The sequence below is a fragment of the Phyllopteryx taeniolatus genome, chromosome 9 (genome assembly GCF_024500385.1).
Source record: "Phyllopteryx taeniolatus isolate TA_2022b chromosome 9, UOR_Ptae_1.2, whole genome shotgun sequence".
NCBI lineage: Eukaryota > Metazoa > Chordata > Actinopteri > Syngnathiformes > Syngnathidae > Phyllopteryx > Phyllopteryx taeniolatus.
In genome coordinates this window covers 23,184,055-23,196,911 of record NC_084510.1, presented here as the reverse complement: position 1 = coordinate 23,196,911, position 12,857 = coordinate 23,184,055, and the positions used below count along the sequence as shown (strand labels likewise).

The 12,857-nt window shown below is 41.2% G+C and overlaps 1 protein-coding gene across 4 annotated transcripts in view; it reads right to left on the bottom strand.

Moving 5' to 3' along the window:
- erc2 (ELKS/RAB6-interacting/CAST family member 2) overlaps positions 1 to 12,857 on the bottom strand; it is a 43,134-nt gene that overhangs the window by 9,470 nt on the left and 20,807 nt on the right. For 2 of the 4 annotated variants that reach the window (XM_061784683.1, XM_061784684.1), the window contains 8 exons: positions 12,105 to 12,272; positions 11,701 to 11,868; positions 10,667 to 10,804; positions 9,913 to 10,053; positions 9,692 to 9,832; positions 8,750 to 8,785; positions 5,415 to 5,617; positions 3,242 to 3,364 (listed from right to left, as the gene is read on the bottom strand). In XM_061784683.1, coding sequence (XP_061640667.1) covers positions 3,242 to 3,364; positions 5,415 to 5,617; positions 8,750 to 8,785; positions 9,692 to 9,832; positions 9,913 to 10,053; positions 10,667 to 10,804; positions 11,701 to 11,868; positions 12,105 to 12,272 — 1,118 coding nt within the window. The remainder of the gene's footprint in view (positions 1 to 3,241; positions 3,365 to 5,414; positions 5,618 to 8,749; positions 8,786 to 9,691; positions 9,833 to 9,912; positions 10,054 to 10,666; positions 10,805 to 11,700; positions 11,869 to 12,104; positions 12,273 to 12,857) is intronic. The other 2 variants (XM_061784686.1, XM_061784685.1) reach the window with 2 other exon arrangements.

The following is a 12,857-nucleotide window of genomic DNA, read 5'->3' as shown; positions in this document are numbered from 1 at the left end:
AAGTTGGAACACTAGAGTTAGAACAGGAGTTACCGGTAGGTGGAAGTGGGGCGTAAGATTGTTACCTACCTGGGAGCTAGACTGCAGACGGGGGGAGGAAATGGTAGAAGAGAAGACACGACAGGACAAGTGGAAAAAACATTGGAAGCAGGAAATGAAATTCAGAAAAAAATGAAAGACAGGACATTAGACCCAGAACATAATGAAGATACTCAAGTCATGTTTCCACCCAGCAGTAACAGTGTATTGACAGCATTTTAAGTTCTGTGACTGTTTAAACAAGAACCAAATTTAGTTGGAGTTGTTTTTTGTCTTCATCCCTCTGTAATTGTAGGAAAATATTATAGTCAAAAACGTCAAATGTCATTTTTCCTACGATGTGCCCCAAATTCGTTTTGTAAATTGGCTTGAGAAACTGGTGGCTGGCGCCCATATCGAATTTTAAATAAAATGCCATGCAATACACTTTCTTCTCATGTTCATTTCTTGTAAGAATTATTGTTCAGAAATAAATTACAAGTACTTAAAAATAGGGAGTTACTTTTCAATCCCCCTGTAGTTTTGCCCTAGGAAAGGCCGCTTAGCTTGTTGCTAACAAACAATGCAAAACGGCATTGACATTCTAATGGTAAGCCTTAATAGTCACAATTGTAGACGTATATTTGAAAACAAACGGTGGAGCAACACATTTAGACAGATAATAGAACAATACTCACAAGCATTTATTCTTTATCCTCTACAAAAAATGACTAATGTTACAGTATCTTACAAAATCACAATAGAATAAGAAGTACTAAACTTAATTTGTGTGTGCATGACTGTGGTATTATACTGCCTCCCAGTGACCAAGGCAGGCACACCAGAAGGCTCAGCACAAAGAATCGGATTTTAAATCATGATGCACAAACTGTTTCATTCTCGCATCTCAATAAAAACTATAAAACGTCATATCTTTAGGCATAACTGTATTTCTGAAATTCCTCCGCTAAATTTTCGTATTGCAGCTGGATCTGACTCACTACTGACCAATCAACGGACAGCAGTGAATCAAGCTCCGCCCTTACGTGCCTTACCGTGACTGTGAAATACATTTCCCAAGTTTCCATAATGGAAACAAAAAAGTGCGCACTAAGCTGTACTGCTTGGTAGAAAATGTGCTTAAGTTCATTGTCAAACAACATGGGGGAACGACACGATGTCTGTGAGAGCGTCGTATTTGCATGATGCACTTTCACTTGAAAACTCGGAGCCGTGTGCATCTGCTGCCAAGCCTACAGGGGAGCAGACATGCAGTCAGACAGCAAAGATCAGCCCGGTGAAATAAGGAAGGGAGTTTGGGTGCAGAGGAACGGAATTCAACAGACTGGAGAGAGCTGGGGAGAGAACCAGTTAGGGATGCAGGGTTGGTTGGACACAGGTGACCTGATATTTGAGGGACCAGGAGTTGAATCTGGACCATACCTACAAAAGCCCCCCACTCATGAGCATGTGGAGCTTGTGCACAGCAGCCCCCTTTGCATGCAGGCCACTGGGCAGCACATTTCCCCTAGTATCTGTTGGGGCAAGTTAGGCAGGGTGTGGGGGAGTGGGGAGGTGGGCAGCATTTGGAGAAGAGAGTGCGTGATGTTTTTGTGTGCGTGTGTGTGTGGGGGGGTGGGGGGGGGGGGGTCGCGGGGATGTTCGGTGTGAGGTGAACTGATGGCTGGCCGGAAATTAAAAGGGGGAGCGTGCACACGGTGGGAGGAGGCATAACAATAGCCAATACCACACACACATAAAACACGTGCGTGTGTGCTTTTATGTAAAACATATTGGGCTCTATTTTTGTTGATGGCGCATCTGCGGCGGGGCGCAATTATGTGGTGATGTCAGAAGTATTTCATTCATAAATATGTGAACAGTCGGCATCAAACCATCTGAATCATTGTAGAAATCAATTCATTGAACACTTTTATTTTTATTATTACTATTATATTTTGGAAATCATCTCACTGGCCAGCATTGCTATAGGCGTGGGTCATCGTCGACTGTGAGTGCGCCACATATAAAGGGAATGAGTGAAGCCACTTTGATTGGACATGATTCCAATTGGCCGTGATCAGGCCCACGGTGGGGCAAACCTCCCTCTTTTAAATATGCCGGCTAGAGCTCATCTGTAAAATTACCAAAATGCGGTGAAAGTCGCCTGCGCGCAGATTTACACTGACTGTTTCGCCGTTTACGCCGATCACGGAAATACAGCCCATTAGCACAAAACATTGAAAAAACAGCCCGTCTGCTAAAATGCTTGAAAGTACTACCAGGAAAATTTGAAGAAAAAAATAATAATTCAATCACACCAAGATGTACACACAGCCAGACCACTACGAAACAATATGTAAACTAGGCTCTGGTGGGTTGGATAATATAAAAGAACATTTGACTTTTTACCATGAGGTAATATTATTGTACTGAACCTGATGTGATTTGTGCTACTACATCATATCCCTCCATCTATCCTAAATATAGATGTAGATGCCAGTCTGGACATTAACGACACTATATGGATAAAGGTATTGGGACATCTGGCCATTACACCTGCTGGAATTGGGCTTTGTCGGGGGACAAAGCCCATTTCCAATTTACAGCTAGAACAGTTTCCACTCTTTTCTGAAATGCTTGGTCACTGATGTTGGACCTGGATGGGGTTAAAGGTGAAGCCCTTTCACACCAATCTTATCCAGCTGTGCCTCTTTGGGCCTTTGCACTGTCCAAAATGTCTTGGTAAAATGAAGAAGTAAGATTAAAGGGCAACTGACGGGTGAACTGATGAATGAACTGCAGATGTGTCCCAAGACTTTTGAACACATGGTGTATATTAATGTATCACAAAGTTCATAACTGATTAAATGGTCACAGTGGACTTCCTCAAAAATTCTTTGCTGATTTACAGATGCCACATGCAAAAACAAAGAGAGCAAAATAAACACGCAGCACACATACACTGGCCAATTTATGAGTATGACTATGGATTAGATGGGAAACTAATAAATTAGCAATCAAATTATTAGTAATCTAAAGCAATCAAAAATCAATATAAGGCAGCAAAGCAAGCATACTGTAGAAAAAAACAAAAGTCAAAGCAAACAATAATGCAGGGATGTTTGTGTCACGTGACCACGAGCATCACTCTGACGCAAGCATCCGTGACTCGTTCCAGAGACCGCAGCGCCGAGCTCGAGCGCCAGGGCAGAGCACTCACTTTCCTAGGAAGTCCCACACCATGCCCCCTATCTGCTGGGGGGCAGCGGACATCGAGGGGAGCGGGTCAGTTGGGGCTCTGCCACCAGTACGTGGGATGGGGCGAGGGGCAGTGTGAGGGGGACTGATTGGGGTTTGGGAGCGGAGGATTTGTGGCAACGCCACACGCAGTTGCGAGGGAGACGGAATTAGAAATGACAATTATTGTATAGTGGAAAAGGGTAAGAAAGATGTAGGTGATCAATAGTGGAAGGAGGTTCAAGAAAGGGAGAGGGAGCAGAGCAGAAAAGTGGGTAAAGGTGGCAAAGAAGAACATTCAATTAATCAAATGGCTCTAACAAATTAATATAACAACTGATGAAGTGGACTTTCAACAGGAAGTTGCTGTCAAATAAATCAGTCTGCTCTCATCAACAAGTCTAGATGCACAACACCAATAGAGATAATACGTAGAACTCTTTGCTGCTTCTAATTATTATGGACCACAATTGCCACAGATCACGTGTATTACTGTACAGTAAATCATTATTAGATCCACTGTGGAACATGCAACCATGTCAAATAATGTGGCACATACTGTGGTCTTTAAGCCAAATGGAATAAATATGCAGCACGCAGAACTTCACAGACATTGACTGCAATTGAACCGCCAAAAGATCAAGTTGGAACAATACACCCACAAGATATTATAAGAGCAGTATCAAAAAATGGGCCTTCCCAAAGAAAACAATGCACTGTTTCGAATTACTTGATATTTGATAATGGCAGACTTTTTTTCTGTATTGAGCTACATGTAGAGCACAATATTTGTGATAGATAAAAATGAGCACCTTTCGGTATGATGCAGTGCATTTGTACACCATTGCAAAATGCAACCACAATAATATACAGTGTATATACTGTATTTTGTAAAATTAATGCTTTTATAAGTAAAACAAAAAATGCATAATTGATAAGGTTCTTGTGTTGGATCTCACTGCATTGTGCATTTGCTCCTAATGTTGCAGGTTAATAATACAAAAAAAACAAAAACAAAATAGACAAAGCCTAATTTTCAAACGTGAAGTTACAATGTGTTACAATTTAATTTTTTTGTGTGTAGATTGTCTATGTTTTATCAACTGATTTAAGACAATTGTGCATTGCTGAATCCGAAAATGACATCCATTTTGTCTTTTTCAGGTCAGGGTTGAATGCTAAGTTGATTGTGAAAGTAAATGTATGTTTCTTACCAAATAAATTACATTTTTGTGACATTATTGGTTGTTTCTTTATTAATATTTCTCATCTGAGATCTGCTTTTAAGAGAAAAAAAAAATCATTTTCTAACAATTTATTTATCAAATGTCACAAACGTCGTTTACTGTAAATTGAGTATTAGACAGTTAATATTGTATGTATTTAATTCATAGACAATAGACATTTCATTTCTTACAATTAAGACTCACCCCTCACGTTGATAACCCCTGGTATAAAATACATGTACATGTTAGCAAAAATGTAAAAAAAAGAAGAAGACAGAATTCAAAACGTTGACCAGATTGAACAAAACCAATGTGATAGTTGGATTCAGCATGTCAAAATTGTTCTAAGAGACGGCAAAAAAAAAAATCTTCCACAATAAATTTGACCAGTGTAGAATTATGTGTTATTACGCTAGAGCACAGGTGTCAAACTCAAGGCCCGGGGGCCATGTCCGGCCCAGCACATAAATTTATGTGGCCTACAAAGCCAAAATTATGTGTGTCAACTTCCATGATTCTTTTTCAAATCTGTACCAAAATTTCAAATTGTCATATATCATAAATGATAACGTTGAGATATTGTAAGCATTCTTGTGTTACCAAACATTAATAATAGTTGAAAAACCCATTACCCTTGATTTCTGATTCCAAAACTAGTTCATACATTTCATGCGTAAATATGATGAGGCGATTAAAAATGTTTGTGGTTTCACAGTCATAACGGCCCTCTGAGGGAAACCGTAACTACAGTGTGGCCTGCGACAAAAATGAGTTTGACACCCCTGCTCTAGAGTCTAAGTGGAGCGAAAAATGAGTAAACACCAAACATGTTTTAGTCCTCCTCCTGCCAAAACTTGTGTGTGCTATTATTATTTTGTGTCTATGTCATTAGCAGACAATACACAAGGAACGTGTATGGCCGTATGTTACCTTTCCAACTCTGCGATCTTCTTATCTTTGTCGTTCTTCTCAGTCTCCACCTCCCGCAGGATGTCCAGGAGCCTCTCCACCTCATTCTGAGCCTTGCTGGCCTCGTCCTTGTAGTAGCCCACCTCCTTCTCCAGCAGCTTCACTCGGTCCACGTACTCCGGGTTCCCTCTAGAGCTAGACTGATGCTCCACTTCGTGGGCCTTCTGCATTTCACAAAAAAAAACCCAAAAAAACCCCACACACAGACACACAGATGGACTCAGTTAACTGTGTGATGCCAAAACAAACTACTGTACGTATATTATCTAGTCTCCTTGATTTCTTCTCATCTATCTGTCTGTCTGAAAGAAAGTTGGAGAGTAAATAACACAAGGGCATCATTAGTGGTGATGGCTCGATCACTTGAACGGAGCAATAAATTAGCTCAACGTCCATATTAGACTCCCAGTCCCTTTAAACACACATAGTATGAACACTGGGCTGTGTTTGTATATTAATAAGCACACAAATACAAACAAAGCCACATAACTCGTTACAGTACACGTGACGGGAACAGCCACGTCAACACAGGTTATGCACGACGCCAGCCTACACAAAACCGCTGCGGTAAAGGCCGACCACGCTCGCGGCCTCAGCTAACCACACTGACACGATCGAGAAGCTTGGCAACACTGAGTGAGAACATGCAACAAAGTTGACCATGTCATGCAAACCCAACAAAGCTACAAAATCTTTGCAGCGGCCCCTTGAAACAACACACTCTGTATTTTTGTTAAGTGTGAGGAATAAACCAAGATTGTGCTGGAAAACCATATAAAATATTCAAAACTGTCCAAAAGAACTTCAGAAACAAAACAGCACTATTTTATTATTTGTGTTTTTTACTTATGATTATTTTGTTTACCTGCTTGCTTTTTGCATCACTCCACTATTGATTGCGGTGGTTGTAAATAGGCACTATTATATTTGAATGTCATCTTTATGTTGTCCACACTTTCACAGTGGAAATAAAATGTCTAAAAACAACCCTGGTCAAATTCTAGGTTTTTGTAATGTCAAAAAAATGAGACCAAAATTAACAATTAAAACTTTTTCCACAATTTCTGTAACCTATAACCTGTACAACTTATTTTTTTTCAAGAGGGGAAGTAAAAATAAACAACAGAAATGTTTTTGTTACATAAGTGTGCACACCCTCTTATAACTGGATGTGGCCCAATTGAGCAAGTAAACAAACTCCTGTTAAGTGCATTTAAAATGCCTCAGATTGACCGCAATTCAAGTTTAACCCCAAAGCAGGATACTGCCACCACCATGCTTACTGTAGGTATGGTGTTGTGTTAGTGATGAACACACTGAACAGTGTTGTGTTTGTGCCAAATCATAAATATAAACACGTGTGAAAATGTGTTATGGGCTAATGAAACCTAGGTCGATCTTTTTGGCCATAATTCCAAATGGTGTGTTTGGCACAAACACAACACTGTTCATCACCAAAAGAACACCATACCTACACTGAAGCACAGTACTTTTTTTTTTTTGATCCCACAAAAACCTGGCATTTGAAAAGGGGTGTGTAGACTTTTTGTAACTACTGAACATGTTTTTTTTCCCAAGAACAATCTCCACAAACCTGAAGAAAAAGAGTGGTGTTTAAATAAAATGTCTGCATGAAAATGTATTTGCTGCTTGTCAAACTGATGCAAAGAAATAGGTGGCGTTATAACTCCTAACCCATCAATTCATCCATCCATTTTCTGAGCCGCTTCCCCTCACTGGGGTTGGGGGCTCATTTTCTGAGCCGCTTCTCCTCACTGGGGTCGCGGGCGTGCTGGAGCCTATCCGGACCATACCTACATCGGGCAGGAGGCGGGGTACACCCTGAACTGGTTGCCAGCCAATCATAGGGCACATACAAACAAACAACCATTTGCACGCACATTCACACCTATGGGCAATTTGGAGTTGTCAATAAACCTACCATGCATGTTTTTGGGATGTGGGAGGAAACCGGAGTGCCTGGAGAAAACCCACGCAGGCACGGGGAGAACATGCAAACTCCACACAGGCGGGGCCGGGCATTGAACCCCCGTCCTCATAACTGTGAGGCAGACGCTCTAACCAGTCTTGCACCGTGCAGTCACATAACTCCTAACCATTGGAAAAATTCCATTCATCCAACCACTCATTTTGTATAGCGCTCTTACTAATAAGGGTCAGCGCTAAATGGAGGCCATTTCAGAGGATTTCGGGCAAGAGGCGGAGCACACCCTGGGCTGGTCGCCAACCAATTGAATTGGCTCATTTAGACCCACATAGATAACAACCATTCACACTCGCATTCACACCGAAGAACAATTTTGAATCTTCAATAAACTGAACATGCATATTTTGGGAATGTGGGAGGAAGCCGAAAACCCACACAAACCCGGTGAGAACATGCAAACTCTACACAGGATGCCTAGTGCCCAGACTCGAACCACCAGCCTCAGAACTGTGAGGCGGATGTGCTAACCAGTCTTCCTCTGTACTAGAAAAGGCACAATAATAATATCACATCACAAATCATAAACTAGACCAAAAAAATACATAAATAATGAAGTAACTATACTACTTTAAACTAAACTGAAAAATGTTCATATGGACTTGCCCTAAAAATGATTTAGAGTAAAAAACAAAACTTCAAACTGATGTTTACTTTCGTAATATTCAATTACGAATAAGATGCTTTTCTGGCGTAACAAGGTAACAGGTTAGCGTGCAGGTGTGCCCGCTTTGAATGTCCCCGCGAGTCTGCGACAAATGATTGACAACTCCTAAATCACTCCTTCTGTCTCTGATTGGTTGTTTTTCCTTGGGTGCAGTGTTTTTTTTTGTTTTTTTTGTTCAAATTAGAGGAAGAAGATGTGAAATGGCAGATTTCATGAACATATCATACAGTATTTATCATGTACTACTGTAAGTCATGATGACTGTTTTTAACAAATACAACAAAAAGTGATTCCCCTTTAATACATTTAAATAAGCTTCCTGTTGCTTCACCAGAAATAAATTTCAACGCAATATTAGCATAAATAGATTCATATAATATTCAGTGTATTTTGGAATATAAACCAAATTCAGCACAGATGTGACAAGCACAAACAGAAGGCCGCCCAATGTAAAGCTCCTATAGTGCAATGATCGTCATGCATCTGGGTGAGGAGGGTAAAGGGGGAGGGGTTAAAGCAAAGCCACGTGTGCCGAGGGGGCCAACATGAGCACCATGTGTCAAAACCCAAAGTCTGTTATTGTCCTCATGCGTTCCGTGTCGTGGCTCAACGAGAGGAACTTACAGGATTGTTCACGTGACTGAAAAGCTGCTCAGCTTGCTACGTTGCAAGAGGAGGGGAGGGGGTCAGAAGGGGAAGGGGGGTAGTCAGGGATGGGAGAGTACGTGTTAGGAGTCAGTGTGAGGCAGGAGACAACAGCAGCACTTTTTTATACATGGTTACATCTGAACACAGCGCAGACAAATGCATAGGACCAGACGATGGGACAGCGGCAGGAGGCGGAAGGACTGTCGTGACACTTAAAGGAGCATCAGGGTCGCAGTTAACCTCATTGTGTCTTTGGAAAGCCGGCTGCATGCTCCGAGGGACTAGTTACCTTTGCTAAAAGTTGGTGGTGGTTTGTGTGCAGCATCCTGTCTAGAATTATTGATATATACCTGTAAATATATACCCTTTCATGAGAGGTGGAACTCTTCTTTGTATTATTATTACAGTATACGTTTTAAAGATCCTGTAAAAAGTTTGAAGATGATTGCTGAAACCAGCTGCGAAGACTGAGAACTATGTAGAACTCAATTGTGGAGATAGGAAACTGTTTTCACTATTTAAGTTTTCCTGATTTTTGGGGCGTGGCTAATCCAGTGATGTACTTGGGCCCCGGCATGAGTTGCCCCTCCCCCACTGTAAAACAACTTGAGCACTTTCGTTCTCAAGTAGCGCATTTGCGACGTGTAGCTAGCTAGCTATGCATACACCCCGAAATTGGATTTTCCCTTCTGCTGCAGTATTTATATGTTTAATTAATCTGTATAATTTGACTCCTACTTTTTGAATTGAACTACTGACATAAACTATTGAGATGCACTTGTATATCTAAAACTACCAGGAGCAGCACAAGCTAGACTATGATAAAGAAAAGCAATCTATGTTACAACGGCTGAGACCTTTCACATATTTCAAAAGTTTACAGAGGGAATATTATCACACTGACAGATGCACACTTACCTTCTGTAATTGCGTCTCCAACTTACTGCACTCCTCTTTTTTCTGCTCGATAGCGATCTCCAGGGACTTGAGCTTCGAGTCCTTTTTGAGGCCAGAAGACGCCAGAGAAGACGCATGCTCCTTGAGATCAATGAGGCTGGACTGAAGGTGCGTACAAAGAACAAGACAGAGTGCTAAGACATTAAGACATAACACATAACGCAAGCATGTGGTTCACAAACCTCTTTTTCTGTTAATTCTATCTGCAGGCTGTTGACTTTCTCCTTGAGATCCTTGTTGTCCTTCTTGTAAGCGTCCACTTCCTCCACACGTTCTCTGTCTTCTCGCTCCCTTTGATCCTTCAGACGCTCTATGATTCTCTCCTGACGACACAAAAAGAATTTGGAATGAACTTAAAAATCAGAGGCAATATAGTCATCAAACTGATTCAACATGCGAGTCCTGTGAAGAGCTTAGCATAAGTAAGCTAGTTTGTTGCTATAGTAACTTTGAGAATCTGGATTGTTATCAGTGCAATGTTGTAAAGCCAGCAGCTGTGGTGGTGTGGGGGTGTGTTTGTGCCCATGGCATAGGTAACTTGCACATCTGTGAAGAAACTATGAATGCTGAAAGGTTCATGAAGGTTTTGAGCAATATATGCTGCCATCCAAGCAACATCTTATTCAGGGACATCCCTGATAGCAAGACAATACCAAGCCACATTCTGCACACATTACAACAGCGTGGTATCGTAGTAAGAGAGTCCACGTACGAAACTGGCCTGCCAGAAGTCCAGACCTGTCTGCCCTTGAAAATGTGTGGCGGATTATGAAGCGCAAAATACAACAACAGAAATCCTGGCCTGTTAAGCAACTGAAGTTGCACATCAAGCAAAAATGGGAAATAATTCCAATTTATCTGTGTCCTTTTGAATACAGCTGCTTAGAGTGCCATCACATGCTGTAGCTATGAAGAAACAAACGCTTTAAGCTTTACCTTCTCTGACAGCGCCTCCTCCAGGGTGGCCAGGGCAGTGTCGGTGTTGGTGGAGTCGGTCTGCAAAGACTTGACCCGGTCCTTCAGGTTGCTTAGCTGCTTGTCTTTGTCCCGCAGTTGCTCCTGCAGGTTTTCAATCTGAGGAGGAGGAGGATTAGAAGTTTAATACTATGAAATATGGGTATAATATGGATTTTTTCCCCCCCAGTAAGAAACATATATCAAAGCAGTAATGACAGGGATATACAGTCGTGGTTAAAAAAAAGCCATGACTGTATGTGCATTAAAACCAAATAACTCCAGCAGGAGGTGCTACATTTTTACATCAACACAGACCAAAAAACAAACACTTAGATGAGAGGACAAGAGAAGGAAACAACAGAGGACACATGAGCAGGTCAGGCTGAGAGAAAGTGTATCACTGGGAGTATTTATAGCACACAAACATACACACTGGAGGCAGTGAGGTAGAAATACAGTATCTCTTGGGATTCCTTTCTATGGACAATGCTCAAAACCGAGAGTTCTCAATCAGATTTTTATTTTCAGGTCGTAAGGGTTTTAGTAGCTGATCCATGAAACTGCATGGAAAATCAACTCAAGTTACTATACAAATGTGAGCAATATAGTTTATGTGGATATATATGCATATACCATATGAGTAATGTTTGTTACTGTATTATGTGAATAATGTAATTTTCATGTGTACGGATATGCATATACATTTTGCGGCTCCAAATCTCTTTTATTTGAACTTTTCTACTCTTTTCTTAATATTCTTTCTTACCTGCCACATCGACCGCAGTCGGAAATGAGCTATAAAGCTCAAATCTGGTACAGAGCATCTCTATGCTTGAGTTTAATGTTGCATGTACATGGCCCTTGACAAATACTCTAAACAAGTACAACGAAACTAAACTAAACAATTGACTCTGATAAATCACTATGCAGATCCACACATATACTCAGGTTAATCTGGTGAATCCGTCAAAGTTTCACGAAAATCTATATATTTTTTCAATTGTCATCATTACCTTCTTCTGTAGGACATTGATTTTCCTTTCTTTGACCTCTAGCATGTCCTTCATGTCCCTGATTTCTCCAGCAAGAGTGCCTTTCTCTTCAGTCAAGTCCTGCAGCTGTTTGGTTTTCTTGCTGAGGAAGGACTCTTTTTCCTCCAAACGCAGACGGAGAGCATCCACCTGAAGCATAACACAGACGACAAAAACACCGTCAGTTGGTTTGAAATAATGCAAGACTGGAAAATCTGCCCAATAATTAACTTTTTCTTTCTTTCTTTCTTTCTTTCTTTTTTTAAGAACAAGGGTTCAATGACTTAGTTCCTATCACACCCCCAAGCCACAACAGTAGCTCCACATGAAGGTAGAAATGTTTGCATTATCGTGTTGATCTACTTTCACTACAGGTTTGACGTTACCTCTGTTTGCAAGATGGCCGCACGTTGCTCTTTGGCAGTGAGAGACTCTTTGAGCACCTCTATGTGCTGTTTGCAGTCCGAGTTCTGGTTGTTCAGGGTCTCCAACTTTGTCTGAAGAGCCAACAGCTCGGACTCCTTCTTGGACAACTCCTGCTTGAGTTGGTCAATCTGCACACACACACATACACACACACACACACGCACACACACACACACTGGAATCAGAATGTTTAAGCTATTGACGGTATTTTCATCAACACACGTTGCTATCATTAAAAATGCATTTGGGACTGACTCCCCTCTGCATTCATCATGTATTATACATCATCCCTATTCATGATGGATGAAAAGAGGTCTAAAAATAGCATAACAAAACTGTGGACTGGTCTGTGCCTGGTCCACTAACACAAGGAGGAGTGAATAAACAGAAAGTCAATGCTCCAGAGAGATAGACGAGTCCCTGGAGAGAGACATGGCCAAGTTAGCATGACGGCAGATGTCGGGTGCAGAAGCTTCATACGCTTGAGAGATTATAGCGTTGCTCTTTCAGCAGCTAAACACAAGTCAAGAGCACAAGTAGTGAGCAATATAAAGCAGCTGAATTCAGGGAATACATTTACATTTAATATTATTTGTTTGCCTGCATGTACTCCCCTAAAACAACAAAAAAAACAGCACAAGCATCTCTGAGATTACTGCCAACAAGGCATATGCTGATGGTGCTAAATGCTAAACACGGCAGCCACATCCAGT